General features: G+C 39.8%; 1 protein-coding gene across 1 annotated transcript; it reads right to left on the reverse strand.

The window, feature by feature from the left end:
• Window positions 1-687: 687 nt before the first annotated feature.
• On the reverse strand, window positions 688-23,789 carry ints2 (integrator complex subunit 2). The gene is given in 26 exon segments (XM_022204339.2): window positions 688-1,403; window positions 2,365-2,541; window positions 2,888-2,993; window positions 3,184-3,291; window positions 3,771-3,994; window positions 3,997-4,051; window positions 4,881-5,082; window positions 5,258-5,383; window positions 6,481-6,682; window positions 8,624-8,797; window positions 8,911-9,015; window positions 9,746-9,860; window positions 10,688-10,864; window positions 10,972-11,106; window positions 12,037-12,105; window positions 12,584-12,698; window positions 14,105-14,176; window positions 14,391-14,516; window positions 14,657-14,877; window positions 15,861-16,031; window positions 18,094-18,224; window positions 19,096-19,209; window positions 21,481-21,583; window positions 22,181-22,319; window positions 22,415-22,723; window positions 23,454-23,789. Coding segments are annotated over 25 exon segments (3,642 nt in total). The 5' UTR covers window positions 22,708-22,723; window positions 23,454-23,789; the 3' UTR covers window positions 688-1,221.
• Between the last annotated feature and the right edge of the window lie 1,225 nt (window positions 23,790-25,014).

Below are 25,014 nucleotides of genomic sequence, written 5' to 3' on the forward strand. Positions count from 1 at the left end.
TTAGATGTTGGAGGTCTTTAAAAAAATCTAACTCAGTGACGTGTAATTACTGGAAAACATGTCCTACAGGGTATGCATCACAAAGTGTGTGTGTGTGTGTGTGTGTGTGTGTGTGTGTGAGTGTGAGAGAGCATCAAACACCTTATCTCCGACAGTCTGGTAATTTGTCAGTTTGTGCCTTTTCTGAATCATGACTTTATGTACGTAAAGTAAAACAAAATGTAACTGACAGTTCAAAACACATAATGGACTAAAATACATGACAGCTCTCAGGCATTCCGTATTGCTTTCAAATAGTGATTTTCTTGTAGATTGTTTTTTCTCATTTAATAATAGCCCTGCTGACTCAACATGTACATAGGCATGATTTACTCCTCTTTTGTGGGTGATGTCGTTAAATGTGTATGTGGCTTTTTAATCAGGCCCCGTAGCGTGTAAGCTAGGTTAGTGGTTTCTAATTTATTTGGGCCAGTCTTCTCATTCTCTTTTTAAATATGTGTCTCGTGAAAAATAAGGAAGATTTTAGCTGAAAAACACCAGAATTGCAGAAGATTGAGATAGAAACCTAACAAGCCACAGATAACAAAAACACAAGTATGGAAACAAAGACTTTGAATTTCTGACCAGAGCATACACAACACACCTCATCTGCCGCAATGGTTTCCCATTTCCCAGAATACACCTCAGTCAAAGATTTCTTCTGTTTTATTACAAACAAATACAGTACAAAAGCTCTACACATGTCAAGGTAAGGTTTCCCTTTTTCCATGTCAGAAAAAAAGGTCACAACACTTGCAAATTAGAAAAATATGCCTACAGGAGTCAACAAATTTAACCCGTTTATCAGCTTCAGTATTTTACTTTCTACAAATTGTGACACAATTTGAGGACATGAACATTCTTCATGTTCTAAATAAATTGCAAATCATGTCTTATTTAGTTTTGTAGCAGAGCCTGATGACTGGAGAGTGCAGTTTTCGTTGTCCACACAGAACAGACCAGAGTGGATATGTGGTACAGCATGTGCACAGAGTGAGAGTAACCCACCACCTATCATTACCTGAAAGCCCTTGACAAAGATGACATCAGAGTCCATTTGTTGAAGATGAAGATATTTCTGTTAACAGTAGCCCTCTTAGGAGTAACAAAGTCTTTCAGAGACAGTGTTCGGGGTTGGTGACAAAAGTCAAATCCCTGTCCTCTCTCTAGAATGTGTCTGTTCTATAGTCCATGAAGAGTGGAGCTAATAATGTCCATAAAAGTGGCCTCTATGCAGTAGCAGAGCTGGACATCAGGGTCAGCTCCCCCCAGCTCCTCTGCTGTCTTCTGTGGTAGAGTCAGCTTGGAAGAGCCTCCTCCTGGAACCACAGCCTCCTGTGGCTTCTCTTTTAGATATTGCAGGCCTGAGGTGGGAAAGCAAAAAAATGTTGAAAAAATGATGCCTTCTTACTTTAACAATGGCAGATCTTTTCAAGGTCTTCTTCTACATTTTACCAATATCTCTAGACATACTTTCCACGATATACCATTTCCCTATAATCACTGACAGTTATGTTGTCAATGCACAGAATAAAGTGACATTCAGTCTTTTCTACAAAAACAGAACTTATTTTTTCTGCATACAGAAATTCTGAATGTATTGACCAGTCTTCACACTATATATATTGTCCCACAATTAGAATTTCAGAGTCACTTTGCAAGATCAGTATTAAGGCTGAAACCATTGTAGGACCACTGTCTGTGGTGCCTCCAACTAGATGGTCATCTACTATCAGTACACGTAAATCAGGAGTTTGGTGAAAGATTCAATACTTGTTCTTAATTTCTTGGCTGAACTTAGTCTTAGACGATGTGTATGTCCAGGGTATAAGATTTTTTTTTAAAAAGATCAACAAAGAGAACATGGTGGATATTTCAAAACATACACTACCATTCAAAAGTTTGGGTCACTTACAAATGTCCTTTTTCTTGAAAGAAAAGCAGTCTTTTTCAATGAAGATAACATTAAATAAATCAGAAATACAGTCTAGACATTGTTAATGTGGTAAATGACTATTCTAGCTTGAAATGGCAGATTTATAATGGAGTATCTATATAGGGGTACAGAGCCCCACTTCCAGCAACCATCACTCCTGTGTTCTAATGCTACATTGTGTTAGCTAATGATGTTGAAAGGCTCAATGATGATTATAAAAAACTTGTGCAATTATTCTAGCACATGAAAGAAGTTTTCATGAAATTGTCTGGGTGACCCCAAACTTTTCAACGCTAATGTATGTACTGAGGAATGGTGTAACCTAAAGAAAAAAATCTTAATAAAATCTGAAACCGTAACAATGTCACCCAAATTCAAACTGTACTCACGGGCAATAAGAGGGTCGATGTCCCTGGCTTTAGTAGCCACATCAGAAGCACAAACCTGGCCCACTTGTACTAACAGAGCTGCCACATCATCGTAGAGTGGAGGGAAGGCCTGGCAGAAGGCCACCAGACATGGCAGGGTGGGCATGAAGAAGGAGAAACGCTTGGCACGAGTCAGCACTATAAAGCAGAACACGCACACACTTAGAGGATACAGAAGAGATGTGCAAACATTGGATACAGTGGCTGACAGGCTGGTACATATTGTACACTTCTGTAATGAGGAACGAATGCTGCACTGACAGTCAAAGGCCAGATGGTGGCAGCCAAATATAGGGATAAAAATGTGCAGACCAACTGTGTGACAGCGGCTGATTTATGCAAGATGAACTGTTATATACATCATACAGTCTGTATAATACTGGGAGCAAATTAAATGACTGAAACACAGAGGCAGGTAAGAAGACGTAGATGGAAAAAAGCACGAGGGCACAAGATGTAAAGACAAAATAAGATATTTGCTGACCGGTTAAAAGCGTTCCCATGACACTGATGGCCAGCCTGGCCACACTCAGAGACTTGGGTAAGGCGTACTGGGTACACAGGTATGACAGCAACTGAATTGCAAAGATCTGTGGGGACACACATAATTATAACAGCTACACATTTTGCTCAATTTATTTAGGTAGCAAATATGCAAACACCAAGTAGAAGTGCTTTAAAAAAAATCACAACAGTGTAAGAGAGGCTCTGGCACAAGCCCAGGGCAAGTCTAGGACTTAAAGCCAAAAAAAGTGGGGACAGGAGATTGGGAGGCCTCACCTGCTTTTCCAACTGGGGCTGGGCCAGCAGCTCTGGGATGAAGTCCAGACAGATATGGATGGAGGGGATGCCTGCCACAGTTAGAGGCAGCAGAGCTTGAGGGTAACCCTGATAGAAAGGGAGACAACAGGAAATATGAAAATTATGATTTAAGTAGGAAACTAAGGGAGGAATAAGGAATACACAGAAACGTTATTCGTTAAGTAGTCATTTCCACACACAATTGCTATCGTAAACATGTGTGTACATGGAAGCATACAGCAGCCTCTGCTTAGCAGTGAGGATAAAGGTGGATTAGTATGACAGGGGAAGGATTGGTTTGATGAAGTCCACCATATGGCTCGCTGCTACTTCTGGGAGCACTGCAGTCACTTATTACTAATGCCATGGCAGAATGTGATGACTAATGGGGTCAACGTGATTTAGCTCTTCATGAAAAACCTCTCAGAGGTTTTTTCTGCACTATGACGGGATCCATTTACTATGATAATGTTATTTTCAATGGCAAAATTTGAGGGAAGTTTAAATACGTAGCTATGCAGAAATGGCTCTGTAATCTAAACCCATCCTTCTTCACATTGTATTACCTGAAAGTGAACCAACTTGGCAATGTTGGGGTCAGCGATGAACATCTGATGCAGAAGACAGCAGATGAGACATTGCACCTCCCTCAAGTCACTGAGCAGGCCTCCCTCTGGCTCAGCATCTCCCACGCCTCCTCTGGCTCTCGGCCCCAGGCTTCCCTGTTTCGATTTTCCTGGCATGGAGCCCCGAATGCTCCTCAACAGGCTTTCTGTGGTGGCCCCAGCTGCTGCTCTTCGGAGGTTGGCAGACACACCTCCAGGAGAATCTGGACTGCTGCGCTGTCCTGGAGTTAAACAGAAACAAGTGTGTGCAATGACTGGGCGTTAAAGGTCATCCTTACATATTTTAGTTGTATTTCGTGAAACACTATTTTTGCATTTGTGCAAACCCATTACATGAAACACCCAATTCGGATATTATCAGCACAATAAATGGCCGTTATATTCGTACTCGTCAGTCAGCAGGGACTTTTTCCACATTCTGCTAGACTCAGTACTCACATTATTATCTGATCTGACTTGATGCCACATGACAAAGCAGAAACTAACCCCAATAACATCTGCGACCTCTTACAGTCATACGAATGAGTCCATGTGAAATCTCTAGTGGAATTGTCACTCTTGAAACCTATAAAATGGAACTTTGTATCATGTGGTAAACATTGAAAAAAAGGTGTATATGACCACAAATGATCCTTTTGTAAACTTAACCAAGAAGTTTTGAGTGAAAGCAAACCTCAACATAAGACTCAAGTGTAAAAATAATACTATAAGAACAGTTGGAGATGTGTCTGGCATTCAAGTTTCTTGTGTGAAAGTCCACTGACTTGTGTCTCCTCCAGCTTCCATATGTAGACCTGTTCCTCTTTGTAAGTTCTAAACTGCAACTCCATCACAATTAAATAAGGAGATAAGATTAAATGGGGTAATAATAACAAGCCAGCTACACCTACTAGAAGATGAAGGAGGACTCTACAGCCCCTATGAACCATTCAATAGACTGATAAAATCTGGATCAAGTGCATTAAGATAAAACTACAAGTCATCCATTAAAAGTGAGATCAGTATGTGTGAAAAATGACTATGAAAAATGTGTGTCAATGGTTAAAGTACCTGTGCAGCTAGAAGGGCGTTTTTCAGCTCCTCCCTGGTAACCTCAGGTGTATCGGGTTGTCCAGGCACGCCCAGGTTTGAGACAGTCTGGCTCTGTCGATCAAAGTCAGCGGTCTCCTTCAAGTGGCATTGGAGGTAAGCTTTTGAAGCCAGCAGATAGCCATTCAGCATGTGAAGGACGATGTCCATCAAAGGAGGACACCTGGCCAAAAACAAACCAAAGAAAAGCTCATTTTTAAGTTATCTGACACACATATGAATTATTCTTCAATATTGTGAAAATGCTCCTGACAATCTCAACTTCTTCCTTTATTCTTGTTATACTTCACTGCATCTATGTGGTCATAACAGCGTGTTCCTATGTGTCCAGTAGTTACCTGTATACCCTCTGATCACAGCGCAGCACAATGAGTGGATCAACCATCAGGTCGTTCTGAGTGTACTTCTGCTGCCTGAGCAGCTTAGCTGACGGTTGGAGGGCATTAACTGTCATCACCCACAACCTGCAACACAGATACGTTCATTTTAACTTTCCTGTCACATCAAGTTTTATGAAGTGACGGATTTTGAGCATCGGACTTAGAGTACTAGTTTTTGTTGGTACCTGGCTTTGGAGCATCATAACTCAAATGAAATGTGACACACCGTTTTGTTAAAGAAGAACAGTAAAATTGGTGGTTAACAGCAACATAAGTTGCACTTCAAAAAAATTTCACGAATATTCAAATACTACTAAATTATGATGTGGCACACACTCACTAGGGGTTTAATGACTTAATTTTCTCATAGACATGCCCATGGCAGTATTTCACCCTCAATCCCTCTTATCAGACTGATATTAAACTCTGAACAGCAGGATACTCTCGGAGCTTCAAGCCTTCATGCAGCTTGCGCACTGGCATCAATCAGCGGATCTGTGTGAAATGTGACACTGCTGCCCTCCTCCTAAATTCACCAGAGCCTCTCTTGCCTATCCCGCTGCAACACTCAATATACAAGAGGGAGCAAGGAAGAGACAAGGGAGAGGGCAGAAATCCCTTACATCTACCTCATGGAGAGCCTTGCTCAGTTTTCCTGCCCTTAGCTCTTCTTGTTACAGGACCCTTTTGGATCGATAGTATGTCTGCTCAGAGCTTTGGTAACTGTGCTCCTTTGGGCCCTGGGGCACACTGAGGGTGACCCTCATCTGTCCAGAGAGTTCACACAGTCTGACAGAGTTGCTAGGCTTAAAACCTCTGATCCCTTCATACAATAATCACTGAGCAAGCAGCCTGGAGTTAAGGGCAGTAACTCTTGCTCCAGAGGTCTTCCTTTAATCCATTTACTCCCAACAACTTTACACAGTCCTGGGAGAGACAAGACCCAGTCAAGTACCACTGTTAACCTTTTAGAGAAGATGTCTAAATTTAATACGCAACCACGAGAGAAGTTCTGCAAAACATATCAATTTCGAATTACTGAGGACAAGATACATATTTGGAGCCTAGTAGCCAAGTGATGCCATTGAGGCAGAATTATATCATATCCATTTCACATTTTCAGTAAATTTAATATTAATGGTTTTTAATATACAGGATCTAGTCATGTCCAGAGCATGTACCTGCGGGGCATCACAGTGTTAAGGCCCATCCAGAGCTTGTTGAGGGTCTGCAGTATACGGCGAGGCACAGCAGGCTCCAGCAGCAGAGCCGTGCTGGCTGTGAGGGCCTCTGCATAAGGGATCAGGTCTCCAGGTGAAAGCAGTGTTAAATGCTCCAGGATCCGCATTAGTCTGGGACTGCTGGATGGCAACTTCTGGAAGGCTGGGGGAACAAAAAGTGGAACCTAACTCATCAAACTCTGGGGCTGCGGTATCTTGTTGTGTGCCCTTAACTGATGTCAATGAATGCACACACTGAAGTGAATAGAAACCAAAAGGTTTTGAAGCAACAGCTAAGTACGCATTGAGGAAACACATTCACTTTGACATAATGATGGCGAGAAAATAATAAACTACAGTGGTAATTAACACCAACACTTAATCACAAATTCCACAACTTGTTGTCTACAGTTAAGAATACCTTTCAGCACTCAGACTGTGAATGATGTAAATTAAAAAAGTAAAGGATTGGATCCAAAATTCAGCATTTTTGTAATTATCAGTATGACTACTTTTTCAAAACGATTTTCAATAAAATAAGGTTAACTTAAGAATGCAGCACTTCGGCTCTTATGCAGTCAACTCTCTCTGTAACCACTCTGGTTTCAAGCAATGTTCTGCCCACAGGACTATCTGACTGGCTATGCATCACAAGTGTAAGCTCATCAACGCTGAAGAATAAATGTTAAAAGGAACATCAAGTAGCAAAGGCATGCCAATTAAGTTTTGTGTTGGAGTTTGCAGTGTACTCATTTTCGACACCAAACTTTTAATTTCTCAGCAAATGAACATCCGTTTCAAATAGTGGTTATCAGTGTCCCTGATCACTAAAGATCAGCCTCAACTACCTAAACTACAGAATGAAAAAAGCTACTAAGTCACTAACTTAAAGGGTCAACCTGTTCACCTCTCTATGGAATCTGTTTTCACTCATTTGAAACCATTTTTCGCCTCCTGTCACTAAGTCAAGAGAGGCAGAAGCAATGCATTTCTCCTTATGATTATATTTCTCAATTCACAATCACTTAACTCATTGTTATTCTTGTCATTACAACCCTGAAAAAGTGCTACAGCAGATGGAATTTAAAAATACATCGTTGATGTGTTATGACAACATAAGTGGGCACAATTGCAAATGTGTATGACACTAATTATCAGGCTATGTCCATAAAGCAATTTTTCCTGAGTGCCACCTTTTTTTTCCCACAATCATTCCCAATGAGGGGAGAACATATGTGTATACATGAAATCACTCAGAGATATAGCGCTATACCTAGCTCCACGCTTTTTGTGTGATTGCTCCAAGAACTTCTAGTGAAAAATCTGAGAATGATTTTAGGGAGACACTGGGGTTATCACTGTTGCTTCTTTTCAGGGAATCAGTCAAATGTGTGGGGCTTGTCACCCTGGTAACCATAAAAATGGAAGCAAAGCTTGTTCTGGCCGTGTATATTGTCATGAGCTCAGCTGTCAGACAGAAATTATCATAAAAAGGGGTGATGCTAATCTATCATATGACGACGATCAAAGTGGTGATATGTTGTCAAGATAATGCTGTCATCGTTACAAAACCCACGCACAGTGTGGGTTTGCATTTTTGATGAAGCACTCCACAGTGCCTTGCCAGTGCTTTTTTGCTCTAGAAAAACACAATATGGACACATGCCATCACAGTGCATTTTTTTCAATGATCTCTAACAAAGAAAAGCCAATTACACCATCCCCTTACCCTTTAAATCCCAAAGGATTAATTACTGAGACAAGATTTCAGTTGGAAAAAGATTTTCACCTGTAAGTGTATAATATAATTGTAGTATCTATTCCTTCTTCCATCACAGGCTGATACCATGACATCTCACCCAGACAACCTTGACCCCTGGATAAGTATGACTGGTGCTAGCTTACTTCCCAAGTAGACGTTTCTGACCTGTCGATGCCTTTCTTTCATATGAGCTTTTTTAGGAACTCTTTTCACTTTACTTATGTCATTATGTCTCAAGATTGGGCAATTTTAACAGAAAGGGATGGGAACTGTAAATTCAAAGCTACCAGTCTTAACCTCCTCCCCTAATCTGATGCTAATATTCCCATCCTGTTGGCTCACCCTGATGGAGCTGGCTCTGAGTGTATCTACAGGTGTTGCTGGGAAGCATCATTCTCCTCAGGAGGGGCAGGGTACCAGTCACCTCCTCCTCACATACCCAGTCCTCCACTAGACAAAGATGGGGGTAGTTGGTGGCAAGAAGTCTCAGCAGGGCAGAGTGCAGACCTGGAATCACTGAGAGTTTATTTGCAGATTATCACACAAAATAATTTTGTGTTTTTGAGTTAATATCCAACTTGCATATTGTATCCCTTATTTAGTCAAATAATTATAATCAAACATTTTACCTCCGAACTCTTGCTGCAGCCCCTGGGCCTGGGTAACCAAGTACTTAATGGGGATCTGGTCCATCAAAGCTGCTGAGTAGGACTTTGGTTTCCTCTGCATCAGAGCTAAAAAAACAAAAACAAAAAAACAAGGGTGAATGAAGCACAGTAAACAGGGAGAGTGAGAACATAAAGCAAAAGAAAGACAAGATGGAGCATAAGTGTTTTATTTGGTTGTGTAAGGACAACAGAGCCACTGTGCATTAAAGAAACGGAGGTGATTTTTCATTGACGTGGGTTCATTACCACTGCTGATGGCCTTCATTAATCCTTCCTTGAAGGCTGTGGGAGCACTTGGGTAAACACAGCAATTAAAGAGATGGGCATAAACTCTCACATAAATCTGGCCTAATGAAGGGCAAGAGGAGAGCTCGTCATGGGAGAGAATAAACACTGACTAGGCTAACTGCTAATGCTCAATCTAACCTACAGCTGTCCTAGTTAGCTTTGCTCCTGCAGCCATTGTACTTGGCTCTTTGTCAGTCCTCCACTTACTCTCTATGAAGCAGCCAACGTTCAGTGCCAAGACAGAAAAGGATGAATGACTGCACATCCAGAGTGAGAGCGTCTCCTACAACTTAACAGAGGACAAAAGCTTCCTTTCTCTTCTCACTGCCTGACAAATTCCCTCCATCTTACATACAATACTTTCTTCAGTGCAAATGACAATGAATGCACTTTAGACAGGCAAAGAAAGAGAAAATAAGAAATGGGAAGGAAGTGAGCCAACAGCACAGAGGGGAGCCAGGCACAGAGCAGTGTTTTTGTTTGGATACAGTTATTGCCTTGTACATACCCAGTTGTTTGGTACTAGCCAGCAGGCTCTCCTCATAAGACAAGATGTAGTAGAGGACAAGGAGCTGGGTGGTGATGGAGTAGCGTTGTCTTCCTCCTCGACTACTATCTCCATGCTAACCAATAGAGAAAAAAGAGAAGCAAAAATAGCATCTATGGGGGGGAGACAGGCAGCATAAGAGGGCTAAGTATCATTGGTAAAAGTGAGGATGGATACTTTTAAAAGGTTCAGCAGTTCATCAGCAATAAGAACATTCTTGGGATACTTGGAATTGGCAGTGATTGCTGTACATTTCCAATATAACAGCCTGCTATACAATAAATTCCAACTTTAAAAAATTACTTCCTCTATTATCGACAATTTTGTGTCAGAAAAAATTGTGTTTGCAGCAACAATTTTGCTTCCGGCTCATTTCAATGTTTTTAAAACAAACAAAATAAAAATTCAGTACCTATAATATGATTGTTGTGTTCATATGGCTGTAACTCAAACAATATTCTCATATTTCTCACATTTGTATAATATGGTTACATAATAAGCTGTCCCTTTCTGAAATACATATAGATTGAAAACATGTTCAACCTATTAAGATAAAAAGTAACAGTAGGGATGAGGATGGACAATGTTAAGTACAGTGTGCTCTTACTTAATTCCAATAATTATTACTGCTGTAACAATAATCAAGCAAAATAAAGCAAGAATAACTGAATGAGAGTATGTTTTAAGCATTATTAAGATGGTATTTTGTAAAATGTTATTATAAAAGAGAACTGACTCAGTTCTTTGAAATATTGCTGAATATACCGTTTATCAAAATATGAAGGGAAAAATCAAGATCACACTGTAAAACTAAACGACAAATGCAATGTACACAATGATTAACTTGTTTGGGTACAGAATTAGATTTTTTGCAGCTCAAGCGAAGCCCTCAGAGTGACTCACCCCAGCAGAGCTCAGGAAGACATTGAGGATCTCCTGCTCAGTGATAGGCTGGTTTGTGGCCTCTGGGTTGGCCTTGGAAGCTGGAGTGAGGATGGAGTTGATATAGGCATCAATTAAGGGAATCAGTTGTGAGTGGATGGGTGTCGTCGTCTCGCAGAGTTGCCGATAGATCCAGTCCTTGAAGATACAGACAAGGACAGCACCAGACAGAAACATAGCTTTTAAACAGAAGTACTTTTAACATCATCCAGTCATTATATTGAGTCATGTAAGGCATGTCATACCTTGATGGACACTTTGTGCTTGGTGAAGGCTCGGCTCCGAAGCAGCTGGTAGATACAGTGAATGGGGAGAAATCCTGTGATGTTGGCACTTAAGTTGTTGGTCACCGCAACTCTAACAGCATGGGCTGTAACCACCTGCACAGCAAAAATAATAAGCATGTTACCAATACGGAAAAAGCTCCTTCTGATTTTTAACTGACAGCATGGTAACGTGAAGGTAGAAAGTTTTCCAATTACACCAGTAACGTCAAGTACATAGATGTAGGATTATAATTTACATGAATGTGTAAAGAAAACAAAACACCCTGTATTGAGATGTTCTGTGATTTTTAGAGTCGATCCACAGGTACACGTTCCACAGGACCAAAAGTCAGAATGCATAATGTGTCACAGATCATGTAAAGGAGGAACCTAGACAAGAGGGTTGATAACACTGTACTGTAAATACTTGTAGGATACATTTCACTGTTGTTGTAATAATACTATTGCTTCACATATTTTGACATGTAGGTAATTCATTCACTCTTTTTTCAGGTGGCATAGAAATGTCATGCCACCATTTTTTTTTTTCTGGCATGATATTGTTTTAAACAGCATTACTAATTTTATCACTGGAAAGCTCCATCCCAAGTCGTTTTTGCAAATTAAAGAGTCTATTCATTTCAATGGTATTCTTTTAGCTGTGGTATTGAGAATCACAGAATAGTATTGGTGGTGTTGGTACCAACTACCACATTTCTGGGAGGTTATAAAAGGTGTTGGACATTTTTTATTACATCAATGTAATGCTTCCTACACACAACACTGCCTAAAATTGCTCAGTGGTATTAAATAATATACGTTAAAGTTGTATGAAGCTACCTGCACACCTTTGGAAGCTCATTTTATCATGACAAGTTCTTACATCAGAAGCTACTACACACCTCAATTTAGCTCTCATAGATGTAAAAATATTTGCTGACATGATAAGAATAAAAGCTTGGTTAAATTACTGGCAAGAAGGCAAATTCATTGCTGTAAGCACAAAATGTGAATAAGGAAGAATGAACTTGGAATAGAATGTACCTGTTCAGTGAAGATTTCCTGTGTGAAGATGGTCTTCATCTTGCTTAGAGAGCTGGGCTTGATGGCAATCTGTAGGAAGTTGAAAATTACCCCACCAAAATTGGGAAAAAAAAAACATCAATAGTGGTAGGTTTGTTGAGCGAAAACAACCTTCAGGCAGCAGTGCTGGTATTTTGTAATTCCCTCCTTTCATATTTCATAAGAAAAATTCTACATGGCAGGCACAACATTGAATGGAGAGGATTGCCCTAGGGGTGGAAACAAACAGGCTCTAAATCCAATTACATTACACATCTTAGTGGAAAATACACTAAGACAGAAAAACTACTTAGCACACAGGCAGGAAACAATAGTGCACTTAATAAGTAATAAAACAGCAAATTGGCCTCAGGGTATGAGGTGCCTTGCCAGATATGTGTATGCTGCAAGTGTTTCATTAGTGATATAGTCTTTATATGCGCCACTGCTGCAGTGGAGGAGTGGGGCCAGTAGCTGGTCAGCCAGACTGATGTATTGATCACTGCCTCCCTCCCACCTACCACCTTACCTTCATCCCCAAAGTAGAGCACACCAAATCAATAATGGAGCTGAGCTGGTTGCTATGGAAATACATGGCAACCAGTAATAGCATCTCTCCAAAAGAAGCAGATACGCCTGCAGCACTGTGAGGAGGAAGAGACACACATATGATGAAGAGGCAATTGAGGAAAGACATTTAGGCTTGTCGTTAATCCTGCATCTTACAGGACAGAATTTTAATAAACTCATTATGCTAGTTGCATCAACACTTCGGCGCACACGCACACACCTCCTTCTATCTGCCTGTAGCCCTTTAGGTAAGATTAAAGTCTGACTAAGGTCACTAAATAATTTATGCGTTATGGACTAGAGTCACTAACAAACATACACACATTGATTACTACTGCTGTAGTTGTTAGAACAGGTCACATTAACTTCATTTTAACAAATAAGAAAACAAAAGCATTGCTGAGTTTATAGCTGTCTAGTCCCACAAAGAACAAACAATTACAGAAGGAGGGTCAAACACCTCCCAACTGTGGACAGAAATAAAACACACACACATTGAAGTGTGACTAGAGACGTAGCACTTCACAGATTTTTACGCCATCATTTAACTTTTACTGCCCCTTGTTGATTTTATTACTGTTTCCTCACATCTCCCTGGTTTGTTATAAAGTCTCACTTAATTCTGTAGCAGACATGCTTTTCGGTAGCAAAAGATCAACGACCAAGACCATAAGAATGTAGTGCGAAATGTACAGCAATAGAGAAGACAGTGTATGCTACAAATCCCATAATAGTCACACAAAAAAAGAAGAAAAAAAAGAAACCAAAATGCTATAAGCAAGATAATACATTTACATCATTGGAGTGAAACCACAGAAATCCGATAGCCACTGAAAGTCTCACATAAAGAATGAATTATAATGAAAAACGGCAGCTTTTTCTAAAATGAGCATAGCTGTCAGTTACATATCATGTACTAAATATATGTATGAATCATAAATAATGCTTTCACATACTGGTGAATGTTGTATTATAAAATTATTATTAGTTCTGTGAAACCAGCCAGTCGCATCATTATAGATGTGATGACATATTGGCATAAATGTTTTTACATTACCACTTTGCAATATAAATTGTAGTTTTATTAATTCAACGCAGCCTCCTAAAGTTAGCAGAACGTTTATACTGGCAATAAAATTAAGAGCAGTACATTAATATTTGCACTGATTTAAACTGCATACTAAATCCACACACAAAATTACTATACAGCTGCTGTTACAAATAGAAATGGGAGATAGGTATACGGGAGAGTAATCACAGAATCCTTCCAACATTCACATTATACATCAGCATTTAAAATAACATAGTGAGAAGTTAATCCTGCCTCTTTCGGCAAAGTAAAACTGAATGTTGTAAAATTTTCTAAAATCTCATGTGAGTTTCCAGAGACAAAATGTATTCAATATTCTTTTAGACATGCAAACTAAGACATTGTTCACCCATCAATGTCTCATTATCACAGGTCTAGTAACTGTCTTACCTCTCAAAGTATTCTTCCTCTTTGATCATCCAACTGAGCCACATGACCATCAGCTGTTCTTGCTCTGGAGTGCTGCACAAACACACAGAGGATTATGCGTACTCTACATATAAAAAGGAGACTGCTAAATGCCAAATGACACAGAGAGGGTTTCTGGAAAGGAGTATGTATTGGCAGGAATTCAAAACTGGTAGTTGAATAAGGTCAGCGATCCCAAACTGTTTGTGTTGGCTGAATAAAACTAAGACTTTTAAAAGTAGGAGTCAATAGAACCAGCTTTATGTACCTGACCAGAGTAGGGAAGGCAAGCAGCTTGCAGAAGGACAAAGAGACAAAGCGAACACCAGCAGGAGTGGCTGGAGGCCGGCTGGTCATCAGCTGTAATAGCTGCTCAGCTTCTTCATCTGTAGGCCTGGAGAGAGATCACATTTACAACAATAATTATTAAAACGTTTTTATATCTGTGGACTCTAAAAAAGAATGGCATACATGTCAAAATCATCACTACTCAATTGAAGTAATAGGAGGGTTATTGCATAGTCTTTGACCTACCTGAGACCTGCGATGCCCATGAGGGCACAGTACAGTCGGAGCAGAGCGCTGGCCTTCACCACATGCTCCTCTCTGAGGCCAGAGTATCCTGAACTGCCTTCCTCTTCCATGTCGCCATCATTGGGCACATGGGTGCTGCGTGAGCGTGGCAAGATGGCAACCAACTCTAGCAGTAGCTGTCTTCGCATCTGCCACAGCACTGAGCTGCTTTCTCTCTTGCGCTTTCATTACAGAGAGAAAGTGAAGCAAAGACCTCTGTCAAATGCTGTTTTTTCATCTAAGTGTTAATATTAGGGCTACACTGAGTAAATCATGTTCTCCTTCTTTATAAACAAGTTAAATAATACAATTATTTCCAAAACTAACTGACTAAATGAGTGAGCAGTAGTTTAGATGCAAATTATAATGTACCATACCCATAAATCTATCTATGGATAGAACATTTCAGTACATTTTTCCAGTGCTGAAAAGAGGCTTTTCCGCCCAGCTCAGAGAGAGTTTTATTGTGTAAAAAAATCTAACATTTTATTAAAGAAAACATGAACAAATGTTGACATTTGCAGTGAAAGGCAGACTGTAAAACACATCTGCCCTCCATAAACTGCAAGAAATACCAGCAGATAGACAGACACATGACCTCCTTTGTATCTTTTGTTAAATTTAGATCATTGGCATACATTTGGAACAATTCAATTCAAAAGCTGGCAATTGAGTAATGTGGGAAAGAATAGGAGCAACACCAAACCAAACCTCCACCAGTATCCTGTGCTGAATGTTGAAGATCACTGGGGTCTTTATGTGTTTTTGTATTGTTTTCTATTTTAGTTTTTAATCAACACTGTAAGGACATTTCAGCATTCTGAAAGCATTTTTACCAGTCTTCACTGGCTAAAAGGACTGAGGGATAAAACTCATTTCCAGGTGAGGCTAGAATAAGAGTTTAGGTTAGGCATTTGGTTGTAATTGTGGAGTTTGGGGATCCCACTCAGGGCAGTCGTAAGTACAGAAAGACTCATTTTGTAGTAAATCTATACTATTTACACTACGGATTGCATTGCATGCACATCAGAAAAAACAAGTTTCTTCCTAACGCAAGGCTACTTGTTTTGTTTTATCTTGTACAAGCACAGCTTTGTATCTACTGGATTTTTTATTTTTGCATATATTTGAAAAATTATAATACAGAGTAAAGATGGCTCCTTACCTGCTGCCCATTACGGATGAACATGCTGAACCAGGTACGGACTTTGCTATTGGTGCCCAGCAGTAGACCGCTTACATAAGAAACTAAGGGACTGACCGCCTCATCTGCTGTATCTGGTTTGTAGTCCAGAGTAAGAGCCACACCCAGACCTGGCAGGTGGCACTCCTCAACCTGAGAATAACAAAAGAACACACAGTTTTTAACACATTTCATTAGTAATGTCCTCAGTTCTGTGTATGTATGATAGTTTTATGATTGTAGCATCTTTTAAAACATTCAAAGTACAGCCCACAATTGAATACTGGCATCTTTTAGCATATTAATCATATAAACTAACTGTTGGGTTGTAGGCATCATTACTTGGTATTTACATCACTTACATCACCCTGCATGTCATTGCCCCTTTTGGTGGGTCTTTCAATATTTTTTTGATTATAAGCCATTAGCAAAGTCAACTGAAGTTATCCAGATGTTAAGAAACACTAGCTACTAACATTCATGGCTGAATATTCCTTGAAAACACACAATTTCAGCATAGGATCACATCAATTCCCAAGCCTGATTGTCTGGGTTCACAAAGTACAGCCAAGTATGAGTCCTGCTGATGCATCATTCAGCAAGGCAATGAATTTCTACTACCTCCTGGGGCCTCGTTCGATAACTGACCTTGTGCTGTAACCTCCGTGAGAGAAGGAGGGAAGCAAGAAGACAAATTTCTCCCCTCAGGGATAGCATCACAAAGTGTACCACAACATAAATCAGTAAAGAGAAGAGAATCTTTTCACTAACCTTTATGAGGGGAGTTGATCTAAGTAAGGAAAAAAGTTCCTGGTACAACACAGTCTATTGCTAGTCAGTTTAATGAGAATTAACAAAACGTAGTCTCCAGTGATGTTTAGCTGTTCAGAAAAAATAACTCTGTATTAACTGCTGGTAAATCATTTAACAAAGCATCATAACACATTACAGGTAGTGCAGCATATTATCATTCAAACAGACTTTGAGTCTGAGATAATGCTTTTGATACCCTCTATATTAAAGTCACTGTATATGATTTTAAAATTTCCAAAAACTGTACTTTGTAGCAATGCAGAGATAAATTAAGTATGGCTGCAGTGCTGCATTAAATGTATTTGCTACTAAGAAAGGCTACAGAATCATTTAAAATATGTGTTAGCTGCAAATAATTATACTGAGATGATACCAAATATTTAATAACGCAATGTTGCTGCAAACGCAACTATCCTGTAAAACAAACGTGTTGTCATGAAAGCTTATCACAGCAAAGAATGCTAAAAAATGTGCTAACAAATACTCATTTTAGTTTACACATACATAATTAATGTGAAAAAATCCAAGGCACCAGAATAAATGTGGCACAAATGCATCTCTAGTGGAATAAAGCAGCTCCCAGATAAGAGAAATTACTCTTCATCTGAGATGATTTTGGGGATATTGTAGATTAGGGGTGATTCTGCCCACAGAGCACAGAATGTAATGTGTGTGATTATATTCAAGTCCCTCTGAGGACATTGATTAAACTCATAAAAACACATTTCTGTGTATCAAAGTTGCATATTTATTTATTTTTTTTCACTTTTTGTCGATCTAGTCACACTGAAAAACATTCGGGGGCTCCCATGGATGTTTTGGAAGAATGTGCCATTGCATTTCTTACAGGATGTAGCAGCTTGTTACTGGCTGTAGCACCATGTCGGTGATTATTTCTGAGGTGTGGCGAGCACACTGGGTGGATTTCTGGAGAATGTAGATCTTCCCACTGCGTTGAGCACAGTCGATGGAAAGCATATAGAAACCTAAGCCCCTGCAAAGTCTGGCATCGGCAACTTCAACTACAGCTCCTTTAATGATGAATAATAAAGGTCTATAGGACAGAGAATCTACTTCTACAGTTTTTGTTGTAACAGTCTGTGCACGAAACAGATTTTTGGTTACACAACGAATAATGTGGATGACAAAATGTATGTCATGTGCCCCCTTGCAGACATGAAAAGAACAAATTGGCCTCAAGGGTTTGTTATGTATGAAACCCTGGAAGTCTGTATGTGTGTTTCTGAGACCGTCATTAGTAAACTTCAGTTTCAGTGTGGAAATACTCTGTCATGGCACTGACTACCTATTTTGCTAATGACGTGTCTTCTAGCAAGTAAAAAACATATGGAGATGTTAACAAGGTAAAAAAAACATTTAGTTGTTTAATAGTCAAACTGACCACCATGGCCCTAATGTTGAGGGCCTGTGAGGGGTTCATCTGACACAGCTGCCTGAGGGCCTCAGTCCTGCGCCGACCACCCACACTCTCCTCATCCTGACGCTCTCCATTCTTGATTAGACCTCTGCAAACTACAATGACAGACAAGCACATTTAAAAACCAGAACACAATTTGGACTAATGAATTTCCTGGAATTATCTGTGCATCACTGACAGTAACAGTCTATCATTTCTGCAATGTCATGACCAAGTCATCCCATTCATAAATACTGTAAACCATAGCAAAATGAGTCATTTTACTTCTTTTTAACTCATTTTTCCTGCACTTTTCCACAGCAGATACTCTAAAAATTAAAACTTTTATGGTTGGCTCAGAATATAACATGTTCTGAAATGATATTAGCTTCCATCTCTTAAAAGAACCAGTGGATTTAGGTCTGGTTACTAGCTGGTGTTCAATAGGACAGATCTTGATGATTCTCGACAGAACCATTTCCCACACTCCTTTGAATCAATTTATTTCACTTTTAATTCAATAAAACAGGGTCTTTTCCAGTAACAAAGCCAAAAGGACTTGATGTTGACTGCTATGTAACACACAAATGCGCTATTGATTTAGCTCTGACCCTCTGTGTGATAAGGAGGCACTGGAGACAACAGGCTTTTTCTTCTAATGAGTCTCTCAAAACACACACAACAGCCTTTGTGAGTCGGGGCAAGACAGAAATGTTCATCGTCAAAGACAAATGTGCACACCCTTGGGCCAGTGGCATGGATAGAAGTAAGGGAGGAAATCAAGTCAAGAGAATAAGTAAAGAAAAAAAGGGTTGCAACTCAATAACTAGTTGCCTTCAAGTATAATGGCGCTACCACAGAAAGTTCCTAAGGCAAGTTTTAGTAACATCCAGGCACACTGACTCAACACATGAAACTAGTACTGGTAATTAACCAGCTGCTCTATCTGCGGACAGCATGTGCAGTGTTGTGAGACAGATGAATTACCTTCATTGAAGCTGTCAGGAACATTGGCAACCAGCAGGCACAGAAACCAGTCGCCATTGCGTACATGAAGTAAAGCTTCTGCCACATCCACAATGGGCAGCAAGGAAGGCAGCTCTAAGATGAAGAAAAATAAACACCCTTTGGACAATCTGTCAACTGCAGAAGACAGGATCACTGAAATGGATTATTTTCAGGCTGGCTTCACAGAAGTATTTGCTGTTTTTTTCTGATATACTATTGATATTAGTTGTTGGCAATCTAATTATCAACAGCAGTAGCAGATTGCACAGACTTTGTTGCAGTTTCTGATGTATAATCTTTGTCAAAAATATCCCTGTGATGCACATTTTCAGACTGTTTCTGTAGTGAGAAATCCTTCGTTGGAAGAACAAATACACAAAGACAGTAATCTGCTGGCATTGTATATAAGATGCACTACTGATTAATCTTACCACATAAAAAACATTATTGTATATTCAAAATTTCTGCATATCACATGACATTACAATCCTTTGAATGCATCAGCAGCAAGTGAATCAAGCAAACAAAACTGTAAGTTCCAATAGCCTTGATGGACAAATTTGGAAATTACTGGACTGATTCTGATTCTGATTCTTTTGTAAACTATGTAGAACGATTAAAACTGGGATAGGCAGTCATTTTTTGGTATCATTCGGAACAAATTCCATAAAAAAGAAACTTTTAGCACATTGTGATTCAAGAGGTCTAGGGAAAGGTGACATCTGCAACTCCCACTAACTTCGATTCAGATTTTAGTAAATATAGCCCTGATGAGATACTTTGGGTAATCCCAGGTCTTGTCAGAGAGACTGCATTGCTCATTTGGGCTGTTCATTGGCTGCACGTGTGGAGCTGTGCGTGTATGTCCCTTAACATGATGGAAAGTCTTGTTTAATGGTGGAAAATCCAACAGAAGAAAGTTGCTTTCACAGCATCACCCCAGAAACCCCAAAAACAGAAGATGGGCTTATCAAGCAAGTCTAACACATTAAAGCACATGTCAATATCTGTGAAGTTCCTCAAAACTAGAGTCACATCCAGAAACTACAATATGATGAGTTTGTTGTCCACTTTCCCTAGACAAGTAATCTGCTGCTAGTTTCATTTTCCTGCAAAATGTTAATGTATTCAGTTACATAGATATATTTAACATGCAAGCTGATCATAAGTGGATATGCGGAGTGTTTTGCAAATAGTTTAGCATTCTGCTAACTGTAGCCACAGCTGTGGGTATGGCTTAGTAAATTACATGAATTTGTAATTGCCATGTTTATGAGCTTTACAAGCTTGTCCTGTGTGCTCAACAAGCTTCAGACAGAAAAGGGAAAATGGGCATTCTGAAAGCACAACGCTGTATTTCTGTAGTTTGAACTGTTGTCTTGTAGCTAGAAGATCCCTGGTTCACGTCCCGGCCTGAGACTGGGATCTTTCTGCATGGAGTTTGCATGTTCTCTCCTGTGCATGTGCAACTCAGCTGGGATAGTCTGTATATTTATGATATGCTGGTTATTAGCTCTGTGGCATCACTCTCTCCTTATGACTCACTGCTTGGTACTTAAGCTGAGAGGTGACAGAGCTGGTTGGTTTCACTGTCAAACACAATTCAACAAAACTTAAAATATGTAGCTAATTAGGAAAAACTGTCATACAACATTAATGCCTAATTTGTTCATAGCAGGTTGCATTTAGAATAATGAGCTCTGTATGACTGTGAAAACAAAACAGCTGGGGATTTACAAGGGACATCGAGTTGATTCTGTGCAGAGCGGTCGCATAAGTGGCATTTCTGCAACTTTAGATTTTCCTTGTCTATTTGATCAACGACTGTTTGATAAATTACCCTTATAGTGTCTGCCTCCCTCACAGGTAGATTTTGTTGCACTTAAGGATAACAAGCATTGTTGTTGTCAACTCCAGTAAATGATACCCCAAAGTCTATTTCATTCTCTCTGGCAGGACCTATCTGCTCTGAAGTCAGTCTGCTGTCTGCAGTGTGTGTGTGTGGGTGTGTGTCTGTGTGTGTGTGTGTGTGTGTGTGTGTGTGTGTGTGTGTGTGTGTGTGTGTGTGTGTGTGTGTGTGTGTGTGTGTGTGTGTGTGAGTGAGAGTGGGAGTTTGGCCTTGTGCAAACAGTCAGTGACACAGCGAGTAGAGGAGAGTAAAAAATTATCATTCAAACCCAGCTTTTAAGTGGCATCCCTTCTCTGTAGTAATTCTGTATAGCTAGTAACATATCCATTTATGTATCATTGCCTACTACTTGCAATGAGCACAGATGTGTACAAAAGCTGTCACACACAGAACATTCTCATTTGTAAAGTATCCTCAAAGTAAAACTACTGAGAAGATAAACAGAAGCTGGGTACCTGCTTGTAAAATGCAGAGGACATCTGCAACCTCCTCCAAGTACACAGGACTTTCAAATAGTTCAGAAGACTTCAAGAAAAACTCTCCATTTGAGTCTGCCACCTGCAAAACAACAAGAGAATGGGGGACAGACTGTGTGGATCAATCATCCAAGTCACCCTATTAGATGAAGATTAAACTACTTAGGGACAGTTGCAGTGCTGAGAAATATCTCATTTCAATCAATGTGGGAGCAGCTGTTAGAAATTTGGGTGTAATTTCTTATATCAAAATAAGCTGTGATGAACAATTTTAAAAAGCTGTACAATCTTATTTCTTTCATCTGAGACCCATTTCCACAAGTAAGATATTTTTAATCATTCATTAATTAGGGAATTCATGCAATTTTTTTAATGTTCAGCACTCTGCCTGTCAATATTTAAGTATCCATCAGATCTCTACAGTAAAGATAAAGGCAGCAGCTCAGATTTACACTGGTAATATCAACCGAATCCCTCTTGGGTGCAGCCTCTTAACAACCTATAAAAAACTGCAGTTACTAAGGTAGCTTAATGTAACACAATGGGACTTTAAACTTAATTGTCAGCAATTTGCTTAAAATTACATGAAAGTTTTGTTATTTTGTTAAAACCAAAAATAGAAAAAAACACTGTCAATGTCCTGTGACTCACTGAATTAAGCAAGAAGTTCTGACTGTACCTTATTCATGATAGCCAACAGTTCACTGAGGGTCAGACGAAGCCTCCGAAGGGGATCACTGTGTTCAAACTCCAGGGTCAGGCCATGCTGCAGCTGTGACACTAGGATGCTCTCACCATTAGAGCCACCTGCCTTGTGCCTAACAGAAAAGACAAGAGGCACTTTTTGTATGAGTCGATGAATAACCAGACTGTAGCTTTAAATTTCATGTTACCAAGTGAAAGTTCTCTGTACCTAAGCTGCTGCTCTTTTCGTGCATCCTGCTCCAAAGCATGAAAGTCCACAGACAAAAGTGCTACAATGGAGTTGACAGCTTCCACTCCAGAGAGCAGGCGGAGGATAAGCTTCTTGTCCTGTGCCCAGGACTGGCTCTGATCAGCAGGAGCACATAAAGCCATCCTCACCAGGCAGGGCAGCAGCAGCCTCAGCTCTGGGTCACTTAGGGCTGCCAGTCGCACCACATCCACCTTCTGCATGGCTTCAAAAGCATAGGGGCTGACAAACTGCAGCCCCGTACTGTCTGCCATCTCTCCACACCTAAATCTTGGGGGGGACAGACAAGAATTTGACTTTAAAAGACGATTTAAAGAGCAAAATATGATGCCATCTGATGCAAATTAAGCGTGCTTCTTGTGGGTGATAATGCACTGATTTAGAAAACAGTGCTAACTGCGTAAAAGTAAACAAAGACAGGCGAAAGTTCAGCTTACAGATGATGATTAAGTAATGGTTGTCACAATGTGGTATTGCTATCCATGTCTACATACGTTAACTGTAACGTCAGTAACTACTATGGTAATATGCTTAATGGTAATTTGTCTAGAGATTTGGTCGAGCAATTGCAACAAAAAACGCTAACTGTTGCAAACGAAACAAGGCAAAAGCTGTCTATCGCTAATAACTCGCACTAATGCTAGCTACTGCTGGGAAAATCAATTATTGTTAACTTTAACTGACGTAGAATTTTCCTGCCTGGGGTCAAAACATCTCGAAACATGAGTTGCATTTTTAAATGTCTCCAAAGCACATGTATTATAGCTAAGGAACACTCGACTCTTAACTGGGGACTTTATTGTTAACGTTAGCTACTAGCTAGCTAGCAGCACTCATACACTGTTCCTTATTCTTTCAGAGCGACTCTTAGCAGGGTGCTAGCCAGCTAGGCTAGGCTAGGCTAGTTTGTCAGAGAGCAATACTCCCGTGTACTGCCCTGTCTGTCTCCTCCGTGTACACATCAAATGTAAACACAATAATTTAACAAGAACGTCCTTACCTCACGTTACTAGGATGATACTGAGTCTTTACACAGATATTTCACCATGGAGGCCTTCCGACCTCGGACTCTGTTGTGTACCGTCAGCCCCTACGGTCTAACGTTACAGGGCAGTCCTGAATCAATGACAGAGAGAAGCTGGTCTTGGCTGAAGCCGGTAGGTTTATGGAAATGATTTTAGCGCTGTATTTGTCACGTCCTGTCTGTCATAGTTCCCGACTGGACCTTATCTGTATCTACAGTGAACACATTGTCATTGTGAAAGTGAGGGACCTGATGCTGTCAGTACGGCGAAGCAGCGCTGACTGACTGGAGCTGAGTCTGACACATGCTGGAGGCAGAGCGATGATCAGGTCCTGCCCCAATGGCAGACACTGGGCTGGCACTGACCAACTGTGGAATGTAGATCTCATTTCATTTGCAGAACAGAAACAAAGTAAAGCATTATTTCAATATGTGGCCAGAAACCCCAGAACTAGTGACAATATGAAAAGATAAGAATTGATCCCTTGTGTATATATATGTGATATATTTAAAAGCAGCAGAATTTCAGTCCAGTAAATACAATTTCAACTTGCATGATTTCAATTCAATTTTTAAAATACAATTATTCAAGTTGAGCAATTCAAATTTAGTGTCTCGTGGCACCATTCAAAAGTTTGGAATTCAAGAGAATGCCAAGAGTGTATAAAGCAGTAATAAAAGCAAAAGGTGGGTATTTTGAAGAACTTATTTCACACTTTTTTAAACTACATAATTCCATATGTGTTCATTCATAGTTTTGATGCATTCAGTGAGAATTTACAATGTAAATAGTCATGAAATAAAAATAAAAAAATCATTAAATGAGGAAGTGTGTCCAAACCTTTCACTGGTCGTGTATTTCTGTCCTTAACAGCTAGTCAGTGAAGTTTTAATGACCTACCACTTATGAAACTATTTCTGCACCATTTATAATACAAAAAACTGTGTAGATGGCAACTGATGATTTCGTATACAAGCTCAATAGGTGGACAGGTCTGTTAATCATTTCTGTTTAAGCTGTAAAATGTATAAATTTATTCCAGAAAAGCCATTTGGATGGCACCATGTCAGATTTTCTCAGATTACAGACACTGGAGCCACATTTTTTGCATTGACTACAAATGACAATTTTTAGAGTTTGATCATTTCTTTCATTTATGTTTTTGTTGTCTATTTTGTAATGTCCAAAAATATCTGGAACAACATTTTTTGGAATTATTGTAATTATTAAGTTGATGAGCAGAAGTGAGAAAAGGAAGAGCTGGGTCTGAGAGTTTGTTCCTTCAAACATGAAAATAAATGTGTTGAACTGGGATAAGCGCAGTCTTTAACCTCACATTAGAACTTGAGATGTTTGGCATTTTATTTTGAGTGAGAAAACAAAAGCCAAATGAAGGCGACATATTTTGGACTGTTTAAACTGTGCGAGTCAGGAAGCAGAGCCCTGTTATGGCAGCACAGTGGAAAAGAATTTTCAAGAAGGGGCCACAATACCAGCTTTAGAAATGAGAATATTATCTCGTTCCTTTCCTTGTCT

The sequence above is a fragment of the Acanthochromis polyacanthus genome, chromosome 17 (assembly GCF_021347895.1).
Source record: "Acanthochromis polyacanthus isolate Apoly-LR-REF ecotype Palm Island chromosome 17, KAUST_Apoly_ChrSc, whole genome shotgun sequence".
In the NCBI taxonomy this organism is placed as follows: Eukaryota; Metazoa; Chordata; class Actinopteri; family Pomacentridae; genus Acanthochromis; species Acanthochromis polyacanthus.